The sequence below is a fragment of the Vanessa tameamea genome, chromosome 21 (genome assembly GCF_037043105.1).
Source record: "Vanessa tameamea isolate UH-Manoa-2023 chromosome 21, ilVanTame1 primary haplotype, whole genome shotgun sequence".
Taxonomy (NCBI): Eukaryota; Metazoa; Arthropoda; class Insecta; order Lepidoptera; family Nymphalidae; genus Vanessa; species Vanessa tameamea.
The window spans coordinates 5,065,083-5,088,805 of record NC_087329.1 but is presented as its reverse complement, the minus strand read 5'-3'; the positions used below and the strand labels follow the sequence as shown (position 1 = coordinate 5,088,805).

The 23,723-nt window shown below is 29.7% G+C and overlaps 1 protein-coding gene across 1 annotated transcript in view; it reads left to right on the top strand.

Annotated features, from left to right (window-relative positions):
• The first annotated feature begins 84 nt into the window (after positions 1-84).
• Positions 85-23,723, top strand: part of LOC113404602 (uncharacterized protein) — a 71,474-nt gene continuing 47,835 nt past the window's right edge. The window contains exons 1-2 of the mRNA XM_064218261.1: positions 85-386; positions 8,944-8,996. Of these exons, the coding sequence (XP_064074331.1) occupies positions 8,973-8,996 (24 nt within the window). The 5' untranslated portion in view covers positions 85-386; positions 8,944-8,972. The remainder of the gene's footprint in view (positions 387-8,943; positions 8,997-23,723) is intronic.

Genomic DNA, 23,723 nt, shown 5'->3' with positions numbered 1-23,723 from the left:
CCGAGTACTTATGGTAGAAAATTTAATTCTGATAACGTGACTAGATTTAATTATCACCTGGCAACATCACAGACCGGCAGTCAGGTCAGTCGCTCGGACTGTGGAGGCTGCGTTTGCGCATGCTAACATGCCTTCGACGGTGAACTCTAAATTAAAACAACCTTTAAATTAATAGATCAAGAGCTAACTTTATGTGATAAATATTACCAGTGCGAAATTAAAGTGTTTTTAAGTGTTTCTGTTTAAATTGTGTATTCGAAATTTAAAAACTTGTGTCTATGTAAAGTTGCTATGAGAGGTATTTTTTGTTTGTCTGTCCGAGTGTAACAACCGTGTACGAAACCAAGAAATGGGTTTATAATTGGCCTAAATCAAAGGCCGGGATGGTAAGATATACCATTATAATAAATTATTATATATAATAAGTTTGTCTATATATTTGTAAACTTTTATGTTAAGAGCGCTTATAGTAAACATTTGTATACCGTTTAAGCAATGTGTTATTTAATGATTTATTCTTACTGATATTGAATACTTATGTATAAGCAATCTCATATTATTCTAGTTAAGATGACGAAAACGAGCTATTTATTGAGTAGAAAGTTGTTTTAGGTATAAATGTTGTAAGTTTAATTCAGTAAGTACGTTTCATCTAATCGGTTATCAAAATATGAAAGGGGAATGATTTATAAGTGAGATCGTGTTTGACTTGCGCACGCACACAAGTATGACGCACAGTTAGAGCTAAAGACATCAACGGGCTCTAGTTTAGTCGTTAAAACGTGAACGTAAATTTTAATTTAATTAATTCAAATACTCATGTAATTTTATACATATATTTTTATATCATAATTTATTATGGATTTTGTTATAATATTATTTTATTATTTCATTAATGTTGGGCAAAAATTACTATTTAGACCAAAATATATCTCGATTTGTTCTGATTTTAAAAAAAAAGTATTATCTGTGAAATATATTAAATAGGACCTCATTAAATAAATATAATAAACAATTTAAATTAATAATAATCGAATTTATTGTTCGGTAATTAATTAAATATAATGTTATATGACGACAGTTCGACTCGTCGGCAATCAGCGAGAATAAACACGCGCGGAGAGGCATAAAAATTGCAATCAACCTACTTAGGATTTAATACATTCCGTTTTAGTGATGCCGTTTTTTAAATTAATCTTTGTGTTATTCGTCATATAGTATTTTTAAACTTTTAACCGGTTAATGGCTCGTTAATACTGTGCAAAGAAAAATAGAGATCCTTCCTAAAATTATAGATAATAATATTTGGCTGTCTTTACAACATTTGTTTATAAATTATAAAATACAACATAACTATAGTTATAACATATAGGTACAATATTGAGTACTTGATAAAAATACTATTCGTATCATTAACAAGTAGAACCCCCCGCGGCTTCACTAGGAATTTATTTCGTGAGGATCTCCAATATTAGACTCAGGCCTATGTCGATGATTGGGGTTCAAGCTTGCTTCGTACCAAATTCAATCGTCGAAATCGAGTGATTAAATCGTGACAGACAGACAGACAGTATAACTTTCGCACTTACTAGTTTAGTTTGAGGCCTTTATCTGTCTCGCCTTTGCTTTCGATATATAATTTAAACAAACTAGATATATATAACATGTCAATTCTGAATGGACGTGTCTGGATGCATTTCTCAGAAGTTGAGAATCACAAAGAGGGTTCTCCTGTAATTTGTACGTCGAAATACGTAATCGCGCGTTTTATTTATATTATGACGTTAATTGCCAACATCGCTTGTACGTGAAGCTATCTTTATTTTTAACGAAGTTTAACATTATAAATATAAGGCGTTTCGAAATGAAAGGGAATGTAGGAATATACTTATGATCGCCATATTTTAGACGATAAAAATGCTTGTATTTCATATCGAGAATCTAATTTATTTAAGATTAGTTTTTTATTCGTTTATTGTTATTCACTAATAAGAAAAAGTTTTCATAATAGTGTTTTCATAAGTGATTATATTATAAATGTATTACGAATTAGTGTAAATGTTAATTATATGGAAAGATAAATATATCTTCATCATATACCCAGTATTAATATCTGTCTTAAATTACAGATTGTAATAAAATTATAAGTAATCAGTATACGCACTATAATGGGAACGAAATATGTATATCAGATTTTATTGTTTAATTAAAAACAAACATTAAAAAAACATGAGTACATTCTTAAGTTTTTTTTACCATTAGGCACTAGGACTAGCGATTTGTTAACGTTATTTTTATTGGTTGCTACATCGACACGTTTACCCGCAGCAGTGAGACTAGTGTGACGGCTGCTAACAATTTTTAATGTTCAATATTTAAGGCCTAATCAGGGACTTTAGCTTAAAAAAATAACTAATTAAAAAAAATCATATCTTCTTTTAGAAATACCTTAATATGTTATATATTCACGAAGATGTTTTTCGAAAAGTGTAATTTTAGGCTATACGTCAGGTGTAATACAAATTGATCGTGATCAAGTCAATCACGGCAGATCTCGTGCTCGTAATGATTGTGACGCGGTTAGAATTTGAATGCCGCCACCTGGCTGGTAGCTACTGGTAGAATAGCTTGGGGCGATCTTTACGAATTCCAAATTATATTCAAAGTAACATGTTTTTTTTATTTTAGTCATTAAAGTATCAATTTGAATTCGTCGTCTCGAATAAATAAATGTTAGTTTCTTTGTAAATACTTGATCTTGATATCCATTAAATAACTTCATTTATATTTTTTTAAAGTTACAATTATTCTTCAAATATGTAGCCAATATGTACGTACACGTCCTATAAAAAATAGCTGAATTTCATTTAAATTTTAAAAATCAATTACGTCGTACAAAAATCAAGTAAATTCACATTTTACTAATATAATATATCACATAATTTGCCACAAAAATGTATTTTCACTATTACCTCGATTCTAAAAGGTTCTATGCGTTTTTGTTAGTTGTATTTGTTATAAAAACAGCCAAGAATCGTCACGCATCAATTTCTCGGCTCAATGGCAAAAAATCCAAAATGACAATTTACGTTCCTTCAAAAAGATACGAAGCTTTTATTTCACATATGAATATACTATAAAGCAACGGCAACCAGACCAACAACCAATCGTAATATAAAAGTTCCACATTAATTGAATAAGTAATTTTATGTGAAATTCGTGAGTCATAACCTCTAATCAAATAGCATGTCTTGAATAGTTTACATTATTCATTGAGCTATACTTGAGTTTGTAAAACTTTGTAATTTCAATGTAGGAAATATATGTATTTTATGGCCTTTCTCTCTTCTACTTAAGACCTGTGGCCTTTGAGACCTTTTGTCATTAAATATTCTCAATAACCATCCTTTGGTTTTACAATGGTTTGTTTTACTGTTTTGCTATTAACATTAACAATTACTTAAAGTATATTTATAAAACACACTCTCTTTAAAAAGGAATGCACACTTTTACTAAGTTATTCATAATGACAAGTTATTTTTGTGACCATTGCGAAGTAATATAGTAGAGCTTGTAATGTATAAATTCCGTAGTAGTATCTTTGGTGGTAGGCTTAGTGCAAGTATGCTCGGGTACCACCCATTAGTCACATATTCACCAAACCGCAATACTATTGTTGTGTTTCGGTTTGAAGGGTGAGCGAGTCAGTGCAACTATTGTCACAAGACTATAATATCCTAGTTTTTTTTTACCATGGGCTACCTGATGATAAGTGGCCACCACCGACCATAGACAATAGCGCTGTAAGAAATATTAACCATTCTTTACATCACCAATGCGCCACCAACCTTGGGAACTAAGATGTTATGTCCCTTATGCCAGCTTGTACAACAATAGTGAGTACTGCTATTTGGCGGTAGAATATCTGATGACTGGGTGGGTAGGCATACCCAGACGGGCTTGCACAAAGCCCTGTCACCAAGAAAAAGTTGCCAAGATTGGTGTTTATAGGTCAATGTTGTTAAGAGGGGGGTAATAACAGTAGCCAAGAAGTAATGCTGTCGGATAGTATGCTAAAGTTGAGTGGGTGGTTAAAAAAATAATTGTATATAGATGTATATGTCTATGACCACTCACTGTGGTAGTATTGAAGGTTACACTATTCATAAAAAAAGTGTATAGTCTAGAACCAGCATCGTTTCTCTTCGCATCTGTTGTGGAATTTTGTGTATTAAGTTAGAGGCGCTGTTTTTAATCTGTAGGTGCCTATCCTAATTAAGTGCCAAGTGTTTCATTGTGGTCTATAGGCTGTGGATCTGTAAAGTGCGCCCCTGACATCCGCCCACCTGGCCAGTCGCTGGCTACGGCTGTCTTAAACTACTAACTGTTATGCAATTAGTCACTGCGACAATAATTTAGTTGATTTGTTTAATACGAAAACATGATAGATAAATGTTACACAATTCTTTATTTTTGCAAATAATAAATTGACAAATCATTTCTTCATGCTAAATTTAAAGCTTGATGAAATGAGGTCTACAAAACAGATACACGAGTAAAATCGTTCTATATACTAACAAAATTAGTCATTGAACATATATACATAAATAACTATAGATAGATATGTTATTCGTATTAAATCGTTTTAGCAAATATTCATACATTAATAGTTGTTGACTAAAAATATAATTCTATATATATATATACATAAGTATTAATTTCAAAACCCTCTAGGTTAGTACGAGTTGCATTAACAATTTTTGTGATACAATCGTCGAAGCTCCGTTTTAAACGAACATCCAAATAACGCATTAACATTGCATAGTATCAAATATTTGCAATTGGTGGAAACTTAGATAAAAAACGTATCAGCAGTGGTATCGAAATATGGCCATAAAACATATGCGTTAAAGTGTTAATTATTTTACTTGTTTTATGTTCAAATAATTTCCGGAGGAATGTGAAGAATAAAAAGTACCATATGTGCTATTCCAACCCGTAATCTTTCTGAGCCAAATTCCATCCCAACTCTTGCGTTTATGTTATTACTGAGATCTAAACACATTATAATATGAAATTTTAATATATTTATTTAGATCGTAAATAAATCTTACATTAGATATTTAATCATTTGTATTTTCTAGAAAATGTACTTTATTGACGAAATTTTATGATAGGGTTATTTGTACAATGTTAATTCATGAGAGTGCGTTTTATTATTATTTATTTTGCGTATGTTTAAAAATTACCATGAATCTTACCCGAATATACTATACTATATATATAATTCTGATTTAATTACCTTTTTCTTTCTCGTGTGTGATTTAATTATTATTTATTATATAGTAGCTAGTCTACGATCGAATTTTCGTTCCCTCGACTACTACCGTCCACTATCCGGGTAGTGGATTGGTACTATAGAAAAAAACTTTATTGCATAATCTATGTGCCGCTAATCGACCACCCCACTCCCCATTGAACTCCCCATCGAGAAGGAGACATCAATGTCTCACTGATATGTCTTAGATTATTATATAAATAAATAAAAAATCAAAACAAATGCAATAAATGTGACGCATTATGTACTTTTGATCAGATCTCTGTTCTGAGTGTGAAGAGAAATAAACGTAATCGAGTTCCATGGCAAGAACCGTTGGAGTCAGGTGAGAATGATTTATGCGAAGATTCTGCCCTCTCATATTGTATGGAAATAATGCTTTCTTCGGAAAATATTATTTATTTTTCTGACCTTTTTGACTCCGTTAAGGCAGAATTGATTTTAATGAATGTTAAAAATGCATTTTATTGAATTTTTATAACATACTGAAGTTCGTTGAGGCGACGATTTGTATTATTTGCTAACATAATGTAATATATATTAAAAATTTAAAGTCAGTTAGGTTATTAAATAAAATACTTATATATATATATTCTATATTCTATTTTTAAAGTCAGCTTAAATTGAAAAATAAATATCACAGGAAATATTAAACAAAAGTTAACATCATAATATATCATTAATATATTATTTGACAATCGGAAGCTCCTCTAAGAAGTTTTTATTTAGCAACATCATGGGTAAAGAGTAAATAAACTTCAGAGAAATGAACAGGTTAAGAATATTCGTCGTTTTTTAATTATTATTATAGTCTATAGAGTATCGTCGTTTATGTAAAGGCCTTAAGCAAAGTCAGTTTCATCAATTCAAACAGATAACTGGCGACAATCAGAACCACTGCATACATAAATTTTAATCGCAATGACATGTTATGACCATTAAGTTGGAAGTGAACTTCTTGTTAGTGCCACAATTTATTAATACACTTGATAAGAATCGAAACGTTTAAAATAAACCGTATACCCGTGTACATAGCTATATCTGATAATTAGTTACATAAGACTATGTGATCCGTCATTTTGAAACATTGATTAGTTATAATTTAGTCGTAAGTAGATAATAATCTTTGGAAAGTGTTGTCGAATATTGGAATAATGAAAAAATACGCAATAAGACATGGATTATTGCGTACACTGATGACAGAAATGTTCATTTTTCGCTCAGAGAATCGTTATTGCGATTATACGGGGAAATGCTACTAGCATTCTTACCAACATTCCAACTGTACACGTTTTGTACGGTATTTTATTGTCTGTATTATCTGTATTATAAGAAATATCTTATCCAATGTTAATGTGATGTTCAACGTTTGGAAAAAATAGCTTATGTAATATACGTAACGAGATGTTTTTCGTTGTACTAGAAAAAGTAAAGGTGATTTTATTATTTTTGAAATTTTATAATGCTTAATTAAAAACAAAAGTATTACGTTAAATTGAAATAAGTATATTTGAAATATAATATATGTTTAAAGTAATTCAATTTTTTTTTTTTTATAGCTAATACAAGCAAATTGTCAACGACCGGAAATGTTTTAAGAACAGTTTCTACTACTAGTAACCTATAAAAGTATATCAATAATGTATTATAACTATATTAATATTTAAAATAAGGCGTGACACTTGAACATAATTAAAATTAGCCGGCTCTTATCGCTAAAATAAGATTACATTAAGTGGAAATAAAAAAATCGTAAAATGAATATACCAGTTTCGTGTGCAAATTGGTATTGGTTAGTTTATTAAATACTCATACATTTTTTTATGTATAATTGCTACCATAATTTTATAAGACGCAATTTCCCATCACCAAGTTTGATGACCGCTAGCGGATGCTGCCTACCATCAGATTATAACCAACCACAACCACCAACCTCGAGATATGATTATTTTTAAAGAAATATATACTTTATCTCCTTGGAATTGGGATTATTTTAATATAGATACTGTGTTGACTGACTAAGCGAAACTTTTCACAAAATTGCACAACCAAGTCATGTTCGGTTATAATTTTATAAATGTAATTCAATAACACTTATCGTTCAACCTTAAATGACTCCGATTGAAATAATTGATAATTGTTTTTATGGTTTCGTTCAAAATTCATAAGTCACGTCACGTCATGTCCATTTAGCCGTCTACTAACATCACTATATAATACAATAAAAAAATAAACTTTTTAAATTTTTGATTTTCCATAAAGATCGAGGTAATCATTTAAAAAAATGATACCATTAGGTTTCTTGTTTATTTCCTTTTTGTATCTTCAACCTTTACTCTGAATATGAAACATACAAGCGAAGTATTAAAATTGTTAGCATATATTCTGCCTCACAATAAATGCTGTTAGGAACTTATGAAATGGAGTCCCGTATAATGTCAACTGTCGTTTCAGTGCTTACCGCTTAAATTGTTTATTTTTCCAAAATATTATTTTTTTGCGAAAATGAATTCTGAACTTATCTTCGTCAGACTTGTGTAAAAAAACGAATTATTAAATTTAAGATATTAAATTTAAAACGATTATATATTATTAATATTAGGTATAAATAATATTATATAAAAACATTTTCTTTATTAATTAACCGAGTCCGTGTGAATCCGGGGCGGGTCGCTAGTCTATTTTGCTTCAGCTATTTATTGTAGTACTTTTTTCCCGTGTTATTTTAACGTGCTTTGTTTAACATTGTCTTTGGATATATTTTATGCCAAATCTAATCATTTGGTTTGTACTACTACAAATACAACTACATATAATCTCTGCCGCATGTTTCAGTTTCGAAAGATTATGTCTTTGGAGAATATGAAACATTTTTCATATTTATCTATATTTAGTAACGTACCTAAATGTATGATCTGTAAACAATATATTTTTAATCACACAGATTTTTATCCTCGTTCATTATTAAATTTAAATAACACCGGTCATTTTAAAACCGCATCATAAAACGCACACTTATTTCTATTAAGCAACTTGTGGTTAAGCTCAGGATTGCAGTGTCTAGTTTTCGCAACATAACATAGGTTGTAAAGTTTACGCGTAATGTTTTGATTTTCCTGAACATGTTCGGGGTCAAACCACTTACTTACCGGCTTCAGGTGTGGCACAACCGAATAACATTTACTAATCAAATTTACATTCATACGTATTGACCAGAATCTAACTAAACGATCTTTAATATTCATATAATACACAATAAAAATAAGATCTGATACTATTTTTTTTTTTATTTTGACAAGCAATCGCTTTGCATTTAACTTGTACTGTAAGAAATATAAACCACTTGAAATAGAGACGATGCTCCGCAAACCACTGCCTAAAATGTTATGTCCCTTGTGTAATTATATTGGCTTACTTAGCATTAAAACCAACCGAAACACAGTAATACAGTGTATTGATATTTTTTATCAAATGACAGTAGAATAATTGGTAAGCAGCTAGTACCACTTGGTACCAGTGATTAAATAAATACATTCAATTACTCTGTACAAATTATAACAAATAATATAATAACCGAAATGTTGTAATGTAATTTCCTTTTACAGGAACACGTAAGAATGTAGAGGCGTAGAAAATGTCGCAGCGCGATTTCTCGGAGGTAAGTCTTTTTTATATTAACTTTTTGTTAATAATTATAATTATTTTTTATATTAGTAATGAATAGATACACATAGGCTATAAATATATAATATATATATATCGGCTAATAAATCGATAATAATGATAATCGATTATTTACGTAAATAACCGCTCATACGAATTCACATCTCTAGTGTTAGTTGTTTAGTTAGTAGTTGTTAGTATAGTGTAGTTCCAAAAAATATATGCGCAGGCTAGCAACTTCAATACAGCCAAATTAGCTTGCGTATATTATAAGGAAAATTTAAATAATTTAACAACGTTCAATTTTTTTATTAATATATTTTTGAAAATTCTCCATTATAATTCTGATTCTAAGTAAAGACAAAATTAGTTTTTCTATTATAATTAATATTAGTATAATGCTTATAGTCTGAGTCTGTTAACAATACACAGATATATTCATTAAAAATATAAATAAAGATATAATATTTTATTATTCATTGATACAGAGCTTAAGCTGGCATTTTAGGCCTACCTGACATTTAGAATTTGAACCTGCGCTTATAAGATACCTTTTATAGGTCAATTATAGCATGAAAATAGAAAACTATTGTCTACCTACTTGTTGGCATTTTCATATAATAAATGCGTCTGCAGCCAATTCCAATCGAATAAGGAATAAAGATAAACAATCCGCAGATTTCCTTCTTTCATGATATTTGATAATAGCTCAGGTATTTTGGACACTAAAAAAATATCTTGCTTAATATATGTGTTTATTTATAATACAACACTATCCCACTGAAATAGTTATTTCCACTTTAATTTGACTCAAAATGTTCCGATAAAAGTATCGTTGACATTTGACGCATTTTTTTTTATGTTATTTGTGGGCGGACGGACAAATTTCCCACCTGATGGCCCGTGGTCACTATAATAATATATTAGTATAATAATAAACCTAAAATATGTTCTAAAACGATTATTCTAAGCATGTATGTCATATTTTATCTAACCTTACAAGGGAAGAAATAATATTTATGCCATATATTCATAAAGGTCTACCCACGCCTGTTTTTAATCACATCGTCTAAGGAACCGTCTCAAAATGCAACCTTTTATATGATTTATAACGAAATATTTTGATATTTATGTCGTTCGACATAAGGTCTATTATCGTGTACTGTTGTTACATAATGACGTGGCAAGTTACACTTGAGGTCTAATACAAATTCATATAATTTCAAATTCAAATGTGACCGAGGTGCAGATGTGAAGAATGGTGTAGGCGTAGTAAGTAACAAATGTTAGTCTTTATTTATTGTTATAATTGAATAAAGTTTTAATCTTACATACGTTTTATTGTCAACTTTATGCTGAGAAATTGCTTGAAAAGATACCTAGCTCTTACTTAACTGAAAATATTGTTTATTTTAAACTATATACAACAGGGATGTTATGGAGCTCTATAACCGTAACCGAAACTATCGGATATCCGAAATAAAAATGTATCCGTAACCGTAAACGATACCGTTTTTTTTTTGTTTATTATTGTTTTCTTATTACATATTATAAATGTATTTTAAAGCTATTTGTTTTTATTCCGAGATTATACCTAATACTAAATTATAGTCACAGTTTACAATTTGTAAATAATCTAAAATCCGTTATTGAAACAATCCGAAACAATCGGATAATCCGTAATAATTTAATATCCGTAACGATATCTGAATCCGATAAAATATTATTCATATATCTGTAACCATATTCAGATCCAAAATTACATATCCATAACATCCACACTACATCACAAGTTGATGATCAAAGATGTTTCCACAAACATTTTAATGATATTTATAATATTACGAATATATAAATATCGTTACCGCGTGTGAATGATTATTTATTAGGAAACGTATGCCCTTTTCTATACCCCTAAGAAAGCGTATGCAAAGTTTAATGATGATCGGTTTAGTAGTTAAGATGTGCAAGCTTAACAAACAAACAAAAATAAACATTTATATTATTATTTAGGATTTTAAGAATTTAACTTTTAAAAAATAAATTCGTATATAAGGATGTTGAATGTAGACATATTTTAACGTCTTTATATTCGTCGGTTTAATTGGACCCCAGAGTATTACTGTCATAGTGTCAAGCTTATTTCCGTTAAAAATTCGAACCAAGAATTGCCGCGTATTGAAAGCCTATTGGTAGGATGGTATAACAAAATATCATTGATATTTTCAAAAGATTCTGAGGAACTAAATTATATAACAAATAATAATTGTTATCCACCTTTAAATATAATTGATTAACTTAGAGCAAGCTTAACATACCTTTTATAAAAAAATCTTGATATCGCGATTCAGACGACCTTATACATATTTTTTTAATTAAGTTTGTAAAATGCAAGTTCCCTGACGATATTTCCCTTAACCGCCACGATAACGAAAGAAAATTATCAAAATAATTCAGTGATGATTGCAAGTTCAAATCCAAATTCGAACTTGCGATTTGGTTGATATTCACACGTTCTATCTACTAGGCCATTCATCTCAATTATAATTTATAAAATAAACTCGAACAAAGTCGGCATAGTTTACTTGTAACTCGTAAATCTACTTTACAACATACAATATTTACAATGTAAATCTGGGTCGTTAAATTTAATTAGACGCATTTAACGATTTTACAAGTAGTCTTAAATTTACACCGATGCGTAAATTTGTCTACATAAGTTGTTAAAGCCGGTTTATATTTATGGATATTAGTTTTGATTTTAGACCGTACTGTTAACATCTTTGTTCCATTAACTCAGAAAAAAAAATCCTGAATATGTTCTATAAAAAACTATACAATACGTATAATGTTAGAAGAGGATTATGTTGAAAGAAATTCTTATCTAAATTTATTTATAAATTTAACATACAGATATATTGATGTTCAGAAAATCATCGTGGTCCCATGACACCAAAAGTATTGCCAAAATAACATAGAAAGCTTAGAAGATATATTGAAACATATGTACATATTTCAGTATTCACTTGGTAATAGGGCTTTCTGCAAGCCGGTCCGGCTAAGTACAATTCACTCGTCAAATATTCTATCGCCTAATAGCAATACTTAGAATTGTTGTGTTGTGGTTTAAAAGGTGCGTGAGCCCGTGTTACATGCACTAGGGATATAACATCTTAATTCCCAAGATTAGTGCCGCATTGGCGATGTAAGGTTAAAAATTCTTACGACGCGAATGTCTATGGGCAACCACTTACCATCAGATGCCCCATTTACTGAATTTAATAAAAAATACGACCATACTCAATTAATAATTAATATAATTTGAGGAAATTTTACAGCAATTTAAATGTTTCTAAGATATTTATTTGTACCCTTATTTCCAAATATTTTTATTTAAAAAGGTATTGTAGAAGTATTCTGTAAGAAAAAACTCGAAACAAACCGCAGAACACGAGCGTCAAATTTCAGAATGAGAAACGTGAAATTGACAATATTTTTTTTTTTTAGATGCATGTATTAATATTACGCAACACAGTAATTCAGTTGTCGAAATTTCACGAGTGAGATACGAAGTGAATTCTTACAGAATCACACTAACTCTTGTATACCTAATAGGCATAATTAATCGCCAAAACGTTAATACTGTTATTGTGAACATGAATATAATCGGAGGACATCGTCTGAAGTTTTATTGTAATCAGTAATATTATTCATGAGGCGTGAAATTTCGCCTACGCAGGAAAATCGATGGCAATCCAATAACGATTTGACAAGCGTTTCATTATCATATATTACAATTTACGTGTTATTTTTGATCGATTTATAAGTTTATATTAAGTTTCGTTAATACTAGCTGCTCTGCGCGGATTTGCCTGCGTTTAACATTACTACTTCCCGCTTTCTCGTGACTGCCCCCGGAAAGACTGTATGGGCATCGCTATTTTTTAGTGGGTATTCCACTACTGAGTCACTGTGTTGGACATATGACCCCACTTCACGTGGGGGAAATAAGTAAATACCTTTTAACAGCCAGAAAAACGTAGGCAGACGTTAAAAATAAAATAAAGAATTTAAAAATCAAAAACTATTATATTTTTAATTAATAGTAAACAAATTAATTATAAATTAATATTTTTTAAGAAATTTTCAAATAGTAATGAAAAAATATTATATTTAAGATCACGCAAACTATGTCAATATATATTTTTGCACTTCACCGATGACGCACTGTGTTGTCTTGGCTTATGTATTCACATCGGGTTGCATGTGATAGCCCATACATACTAAAACATCTCACACAACAATGTTACCCGAAATATTGAATTGACCTTAACAAGGAACATTGTAATGTTTATTTAAAAACGCCTCCAAATCATAACTCATACATTGCTACTTTAATAATGTTTTTTTTTTTTTTATTATTTGTTATAATTTTTATTTTTTTATTTTAGCATGTTCTTAATGTGTAATTTATAAATAATAATTTACAATCTACAACTGTTGGGTATCCTTATTTAAAAAATAGGACACACATACGTCCCACTGTTGAGCTAAGGCGTTCTCTCTTGAGCAGCAGCTTATTCCGCAAGGCTTCAACGTGGCATGGATGGATACACGTGCGACAGATTTTCACCTGTCACTGCAATTTTCCTCTCAGCGTGTACCTTAACCCCCGAGGAAAAATGACTATAAACACAAATTGAACACCTACATGATAATTCACAAGTGCCGAGTTTGACTTGGTAAACTTGGTTCCAATCTAGTTCTATATATATTTGCAATGTTTAATTAAAATCTGTTCAATAATTTTACTGTTATATGAAAGCCGAGACATCTCGTTATCAATGTAATGGAAGTGCAAATAATTTGAATTTATATTAATGTTGTTTTAGTTTCTAATTTACGATAGAATACGGAATTATACGTCATAGGAAGTGTGAAACGAGCTCTGATTAAAGAAAACCTGAATGAGAATCGATTATCTTGATAAGTATTGCGGATGAATGTCATATTGTTGTAAGAAAAAGGAATCTCAGTTAATTTTAAATGAACACTATGTCCGAATGACTATAAAAATATGAAGTAATTGACTCTAGGAATATGAAAAGAAACAATGAAAAGCCTTTAATAAATTGCGTAATAATAAAAAGCGAATGATGCCGAATGAAGACTTCAGTTTCTATTTCTTTATTTTTAACTGATGTCAAGATTAGCATCCAAGCTATTAGAACAACGAAGTTTAAGTAGCAATTGTTACGTCACTTACAATAGGTCGTATTTCTTAAGATGACGAGACATGCTTCTAAAAACTTATAAATATCTTTTACTAGTGCCACCTCTAACTTCAGTTGTCAGCAATACTGTTTCTATATAATTTGTCGGTTTTTTTATTCAGTATCATACATTGCAACAAAGAAATATTTGATTCTTAATAGTCTTAAGTAAATTTAAAAAAAAATTAACGCATTTAATAGCAATTAACTTATAAATATTATTAAGGCGAAAACAAGTTAAACAATACTGTCTTCTTCTTTCGAATGTGAAATCACTAATAAAATAGAAGGAGAGAAATCGATGTTTAATTAAACACTCGCCAAACAACCTTTACAAGTAAGGCATATTTAAGATGGAGTATTTACATTGAAATGGGATAAGAATAATTTTAATTAATAATTATCATTTAAATTACGAGAAGCGTAAGTGCTTGCTATGAGTGGTAATGAACTGCATCCCAACTAACTTCAAGGGTGCTGAGCTTCCTTCAAATGATCTTCGGTAAATTAATTATTTATTAATTACAAAGTGCACTTGCATTCGTGACTAACTTACATTAAATTGTTTTTCGTATTGAATATTGCTTATTTATAATTAATAATATATTTATTTTGTTTTTTATTTCGTGCGATCAATTTTGAGTTATAAAATTGAATGCATAAAAAAGGTTTTTTTTTTTGTAAATGCTAGTGATCGCTTATTGATTAAAATTTGACGGTCATTCATTGCTTAAAGTATAAGATTCGAATGATTGGAAAAATGAGGCTCAGCTGGATGTTACCTTGTCATTATATCAATAAAGAAAACCCTCAAAAGAAAAATATACTTTGACATGACGTATATTGTCATTGGCAGTATGAACGTAAATTAAGAGTTTTTTTTTTATATAAAATGTGTGCGTGTGACACGCATGGTAGTATGTGTTATGTGTTATTTTATTAATTTAATGTATTTCTTATGAGTATTTTATTAAAATTTGTATTAGCTTTCTGAATTCCTTATCCATAGAAACTGTAAGTGCCAAATATCATAGTCCTCTGTCCAAGCGATATCAATAAAAATAGGTACGATTTTTTTTGCTTTATGTATATAGATATCTTACGCTCTTAAATAAAAAATCCGTAACGATGGTGGCATTTGAATATTATAACTTCCTTATTACATGTAAGAGCTTAGGAACATACACATATAGTTTATAAATTGTTTTGTTTAATAATACTATTATTATTATATACTTTAAAAAATCTCACTTTATGTCATTTATTTAATAAATACTTTTCCGAAATTAAATAAGTAACCCAATCGTGGTGTTAAAACTTTAGGAAACAAATTAACAAATTAATGCATCATTAGTAGATAAGATGCGCTTAAATATAACCTTATCTGTTCAATTCCATAACAATATTAGTTTATTAATTAAAAGGATTATCTTTTAAAATATTTTATTTTTAAACGCAACTGACCTTTAGTATATTATTTAAAAATGTTTTTTGTTGATATTATTCTTTTCTTCTAAAAAAACTTTTCAACAATTTTGCTTTAACATCGAGGGATGTAGGATATTTTTTACGATTAGCGCATTAAGCGTTGTAAAGTATCTGGTTGATCCTAATTTATAGTTACAAGTAAACATTATTTCCTTAATCGCAAATGATTTTATGCTTCATTCGAAGTTACTTCGGAAATATCTTCTCTTTTGAATAAGATAATCAGCAATTCGATTTTATTATAATAATTGGGTACGTTTTAAGAAATAATCTTCATAATATACTTAAGAGTAGGCCTCTACTATAAATTGGTACATTTACTTATAACGGCTTCTACTAGTAAGATAAAGCAGGATATTTACCGAGAATCTCATAATTACGTATGTTTTTATAACTGTACATGAACAGGTTTTATAGTAATTCTATTTATGATTAGAATATATGCTTTTAACCTAAGTAACTCAATGTTATTTACGTCGTATGTCGATGTGAAAGTCGTAGGTTCGATTATAATCCTGAACACAAGTTTTCGATTACTTTTAGGGTAAATAGAATTATTGCTCGGTGGTAGGGCTTTGTGCTCGTGTGGGTAGGTACCAACTCATGCTATATTCTACCACCGAGCAGCAATACTTAGTATTGTGTGTTCCGGTAAGAAGGGTGAGTGAGCCAGTGTAATTACAGACACACTTACATAACATCTTAAATGCCAAGGTTGGCGCATTGGCTATGTAAAGAATGGTTAATATTTCTCACATTAACAATGTCTGAACGGACACTGTATTTAAATATATACTTATATATATATAATAATAAAATCCTATAATAATATTAATTTCTATATATTTTAATAATATAGACAAATTAAACTTACTATTAATTTTAGAATAACACGAGAGTATTAACACAAAATCAGAATAAAAACAGCACCAACCAATAGCAACAACAAATTAAAAAAGGTAAATAGGTTAAGGAAACACACGTGTGCGTTATAATATTTTTTATCTAAAAAATAAAAAAAATACTGAGAATGTGTCAGATAAACATATATTTACGTCACGGACAACATATAAATATATATATATTTAGCGTACAGAAGTGAAATAAATTAAAAAAAGACAAGAATATAAATTACTTTAAACAATTTACTAACAAACCAAAAATAGTTTTAATTTCAAATTTATCTTAACATAAATAAATTACCAAATCATACATATTTAAGTAAACTACTTATTCCGTTAAGCTTACAAATCCAAATAAAACACAAATTACACTTTTAACAAATTATAAGTCGCGCCATTTCGGTACCGCGCGCTTTTTTTTTTATTTGTTCTAGCCGGTTGTATGGATAAAGGAATCTCATAAATATATATATCTAATATACGGTTTATTTTTTAAATATGTCAATCATGTTATTAAATAAGTTCGCATGTTTAACTTAAAGTTAAAGCTAAAGAAACCTTCGTATAAAACATACGTGTTATCCACTAAACTATCACGACTCTTTAATAGATAAGAAACAAGAAAGCGGAATATAGTTTATGCTTCGCTTTCATCGTAAAGTCTATTTTCGCCGGTGAATTATCGCAGACAAGTTATGGTTACACAGTTAATTTGGTGCTCATCTAATTTCAGGATTGCTATGTACTGCTGCACAGCCGTGCAACATTCTTGTGCGTATAATAACTAATTAAAGCAATCTTCCTTGCCTTTTAAAACACAGGGATGGAATCGGAACACAACGAAATATATTTTAGTTTTTATTAAATTTATTAAATGCGTTCGGATACACGTTTAACTTTAACAATTGTTTATGGAAAAAAAAGATTATATCCGATTATTATAAATTTACCTTTAAATAATTATTACACGTGTAAACTTTATATAATTAAATTAAATTAAATTTATCAAAATACATTGCAAAACTATAACAAACATAAAACATATAATGAATGAAAATCGATATTTATTGCGACATTTGTTTAATGACATCAAGTATATTAAATTTCGAATCCTTTTTGCGAGTGGTCAAACCATTTCATTTAAAAAATTCCTGTTTTATTATACGTAAGTCTAGATAATCACAATCTGCCGTGTTCATACATAATATAAGTTCGACTCTGTTTAATATCACGGATAATCTATCTTGATTGTTATTATAAAATGCGTTAGTCGATTACGACCGCCCTGTTCAGAAACCAAGCGGAATAATGTAATTTTCGATGTTTAAAATTTTGTTTGCTTTTTCGCACGAGTAATGGTTATTATTGACGACCACTTAAAAAATAAATCATGGAAATACGTTTACACATCGTATTATTTATGATGAATTTTATTTACCGTATATGTAGTGTCGTTTCGACGCCGTTTGCGTAAAAAAATAAATATAATAACGAGATTTACATTCTTTGAGTCCCGTTTTCGAAATCTAAGTACTACATGAAGATTTGTTATGAGAGTACATCACATTATTTTATTTCCTAAAACATTTCTTGAAAACTACTTAAATCAAAAATACATATAAATATATTTACTATATCAAGTTATCGACAAAAATCTGATATATATTGTCAGTATTAAGAAAGTTTAATGTTATAGTCGGTATACTGACCAGCTATAAAATACATGTTGTCTGCCACGCCTACACTGGCTGGTTTTCAAAGACTTTTAAAAATAAAAGAACACTTAATCCGCGATAATGTCCGACGTAATAATAGCCTGAATATAATTAAATGGAAGAAACAAATTTCATACGATTGCAGTAATTAAGTTCGAAATTAGTCCGAAAGACCAGTCGTGTCGTAATCTGACAGAAGAATTCGTTATTTAAATTTTTTCAATATTATATTTTGGAATAAGTAAATATTGAATTGAATTTGTTTAATAAAATATAAAAAATAGGTTTCTTAATAAAGAAAAAAAAAATCAAAATGATAAACCAAATTCGAGATATAAGTGACCACGTCCGTCCGTAGATATTACCAATGAATGAAATATTAACAATTCCTTATACCGTAAATATGCTGCCAACCAAGGGATATAATATGCTATATCCCTTTTTTTATAATTATACTCGCTACTCATCTTTGGAACGCAGCCATTCAAGACACTGCAGTGTAACGGTTATTTTCTATTTAATAAAATTCTTATAACATATCTATTTTATAAACATATTAAGTGCTTATATTTTAAATATACATGCGACTACATATTTATAACTCTTTATTCGCATAAATGAAAGTGAAAATATTAATAACAGAATAGCTATTCATGAATACGGTAGCGTGAGGGCAATACGCCTCTGAGCTATCATTTTGACAGCAAAAACAACATGGCCCATGATTGCGCGCGAAACCGAACGTCACGAGCGCATTCCATCCAACGCGTGCCGGAACAAAAACTATTATATAAAAGTAATTTACTTCAAGATTCCTCGTCAATGTGTAAAAGTATTAAATCCAGCGTGTATTCGCTGTGTATTTTAACTATATAGTAATATTCTGATACCTAAAATAGAACACAATAGAGGTTATCGTAAGGTTGGTCTTAGTCCGTATAATTCCCCATTGATACGTACTTTATTGTGTAATATTATCTTATTTTCGTACTGAATGTGTTATATTTATTGAAATTATTTTGTAAATAAGGTGCAAGAATATCGCAGGTCAAAATCTAAAGGCGCAGTTCTAGGTTGAAGGGTTAAAGGGTCGCTCACGAAGGTTTAATTGTGCCGGTATGTCAGGAATTTACAGAATCGTGTCCAAATTAGCAATTTAAAATCGAAGAATCGTAATAAATTGTTAATGAGAAAAGACTCTGGTTAATGTATACATATCGTTAACATAAAGTATTTAACGTAACGAATTACCATATGTTATACGTTACTTATATACTTAATTATACAGGCAACATGCTATTAATAAATATTTCTATTTTTTATTTTTTTTAATTATTCAATATAACAAATGTTAAACAACACAATTAAAAAGTCGTAAAGCAGCAAATTTTAAAACGGATTAAATTGATTGTAGATATAAATTATTAAATAAATTATTATTTGATACAATTAACGGCAAACATTTTATGAAGTCAAGATAAACTTGTCACAGTTTCCGTCTGTGCTAAGTCTATAATACATCCTTCCTTGGGCGAGCTATTGAAGTCTATAAAAAAAGCCTGCAGATACTTTTGCACTCAAATTTAAATTTTATCTTAATAAATATACTTAACATAATAAAGTAATTATTACTTGCTGATTTTCATGGAAGGTATATCAAATATATCTAAAATCTAAATATTCTTTATTCAAGTAGGCTCATAAACGCACTTTTGAAACGTCATGTTACAATGTTGAATTAAATGTGAAGCTACCGCCGGTTTTATCAAGAAGTATCGTCAAGAAACTCAGTAATTACTCTTTTCCACCATTTTAATTACGGAATATTTCAGTAAAGAACAACTAATCAAATCAAATCAATTTTATTCAAGTAAACTTCACAACGAAGCGTTTTTGAAACGTCGATATTAAAATACTACCACCGTTTCGGAAAGCAGCCTCCAGCAAGAAGAAATAGCTAGAAACTCGCATAGTTGCTCTTTTCAAATAAACAGATTTACAATGCTGTTTTTTTTTTACAATAATTAGTGTCCTGTGATGGAATCCGAGCCTAAATCCAGGCGTTTTTTTCTAAAAAGTACTCTTTTAATGAATAATAAGACTTATTTATTTAGTCTTAATAAACTTTTTAAATTTTGTAATGACTAACTTTGCGAAGTCGGAATCTAGGTGTTATTAGTTTACCTTACCTAAGTCAGTTTTAAGTAAATATGCATTGTATATTTTGATTATAGTTATAAAATATGGTTTCATGATATTAAAATCGTTTACACCGTATCTTATTGCATATTCAAGTTTCCCATAAAAACGTGTCTATAACATTATGTAAACTATTAAAGATTATAGAATTCCGTCTTCAATTATTGTGTGATTTGTCTCGGAACCTGAACACGTTAATTGTTTTACACTCGTCAGGTAAAAATCGTCATTATATTGTGGCACACAATGAGAAAATAGACAGGAAAAAAATAGACAAAGGGTGACCGACGATTCAAGTTTTTACTTTTTTTTTTAAGCCATACCTGAGTTCGGTGCCCAAAAGAGGTTTTGTATTTCCTCCTGCTTTTTAATGATAGGCATAACCTGTTTCTGTCTTCACATACTAAAGGGGTATGCACTTGCAGTCAATTTATATTCCTCTAAATCAGAATTCCTAAAAATATAATATAATTAAAATATTTCTGTTATCTATCTTCACTGGGCATTTTAATTTGACGTTATATCGCGTCAATTAAAAAAAAAATAAGAAATAGTATATAGTTTTAACCGTTAAGTAATACTTGATATTATTTTAAATTACTGTAAAACCCTTTAAAGTTTCACCAGACATACGAATTTAACCGTAAAGGTAAAACAAAAAGCGTGTAGCGAAACAACACTTAAACAACAATTATAGATTTAAGATAAACCTTTCCGCACTGAGTCCAATTAACAACAACGAGGATACATAGGATTCCAAATTTATTATTTAATAAGCGCTGGGCGGGCATGAGAAGTATCTTGAAATGAACGAAAGGTGGTTTGAAGCAAAAATAATTACACAAAACGTCGGTCTCAGTCATCAGGCGCCTCTTTAAACGAAATTTTAATAAAGCGAATAAGGGTCGATTACGTCGCTCATTTTTCAAGATGGCCGAAACAATTCAAAGTCATTACACGGCTTTGTACTGTCCGAGTTGTGATAAACGTGCTGGTAATGAACCCGGCGAGTCCTGAAAGAACGATATTGGCTTACATCAGAAATTACAAGGCGATAAATTTATTCGAATGTGTACAGTCCCAAACGAAATACATGCAAGGTTTTTATTTTATAAAAAGTACCTTATACGAACTTAATGTTAAAAGTTAATATTTTATAATAATGAAATTAAAAAAAATAGCTTAGGTCTAGTAGTAAAAAAAGGCATTTGACTAAGTTTTTCATGTTAAAAAACGGGAACATTGTAAAAGTGCGTCAAAGATGTGTATGTCGACCGTTATTTTATTGGAGCTTGCAACATTGTAACGTTTTTAAGGTTTTCAAAAAATGAATCTAAGGATTATTAACACGGTGCCAGGTTTTCGTTAAGTTTATAAAATCCTGCGAACACTAACATTTGCCACTAAATAAAGTTCGTTTTAAAAAATCATTGATAGGCAAGTCATATTAGTTTAATTATGTATAATTGACATGTTAAGATGTTTTATATTTGGTTGGTGTAAAAAAGTAAACCTTTAGTGTCTTGTCGAGTTTCGATAGACATTATAAATTAGTGATCGTTTTTTTAGTTAGTATTTGTTTTATAAAAGATTTTGTAAGGACTTTATTTATTTAAGCCTCACATAGTCTCATTGCCACCACTAGTGACAGAAAAACTAGTTAATTTTTCGCCTAGAGGATTGAAATTGCGTTAAAAAGGGGAAATGCTACTAGAATTCTTACCACCATTCTACGCGGCCACGTTTTTTTTTTCTTCAGGATAGCTATAGAATTTTTTAGTTTTGCTTTTTTTACGACTGACCATAAACATTAGACGAATAAGGTTTTTTTATGTATATAATTCATTTTTTACATATTATGCAAACACTACAAGGAGTAGGAAAAGCTGTTATGGACACTGAAATACAGATTTTGGTAACAATAATTCCCGTTGCCTGATACTTTTATCACGTAAAATGTATAATTTAACTCAATTTTAATGTATTTATCTTTAATTAATTTTACTATTATAGATATTATACAGTACATTAGTACAATATTAATATATACAATATTTGTTAGTATAATTAAATTAGTACAATACTTAAAATAATTCTTAGCTCGATTCCCTATCGCACGTGGCCGGTTTTATTAGACATAATCTAACCTGTTAGTGAATACATGATAGTTCTGGTTGTCAGAATTTCAATGCAAGTAATAGCATAAAATATAAAACCAGATTCATGTGCGAACAAAATGGTCTAATTAGGCATAGCGTTCAGGAATTATTCAAGTTTGCGTTACAACTTAATTGAATCACTTATAATAAGAATATATCAGTTAAACTTTATATTTTCAATACATATTTCAAAGGGACATTGCTTTTTATTCAAGTAGTCTCTAATAAAAAATTGAATCTTTTTACAGTATTACATTAAATTAAGTTGGTTTGGAATTTATGTAGATTTGCCGAGAGGATTCGACGAGAAACTCAATTAGTCAGTCAGTATTTATTATTCTATTAAACCTATAATTATTAAATTTTAGATTTAAAATCAGAAATATTTACCATCAAACCGGTTACATTTTTGACAATCAATAAACAATTGTAATGCTTATGGCATACAAATATCTTCTTTAAAGGGTTCTTATATTAAATAAATAGGTCACGTCTAAGAGTCATTTAAAAATCTCTAAGAAACAATGAGTTGAGGCCAAAGGTAAAAGGGCGTACGTGGATCGACACGAGATAAAAAACCAACAATCGACGTATCGTATAATTCGTCATACATTACGTGCGTGTCTGAAGCTCCATTATACCGGAGCAAGTGTGACGCAACGGTGTATTACGTGCGTTGAGGTAAGATACGCGCTCTAAAGTTTATAGTGGAGCCGGGAATGCGGTCCGTGAGAAAAAAATATTCTCGCTTCCGATGCGCTCAGCTAGATAGCGCAGGTGGTGGACGCGCCTCACGCCGCGTTGCTCGTTTCAAATTTAGAATATTCCTTTGGGGTTCCATAACGAAAAACCGCAAAGATTCAAAAAATCAAATGATTACTTATTTTTATAAGTAATGCATTCCAATTTATGATTTAATTCATGAAATATTTAAAGCGAAGGTATATAGTGTAAACGTATGCATCTATTAAAAGTAATTTTATATT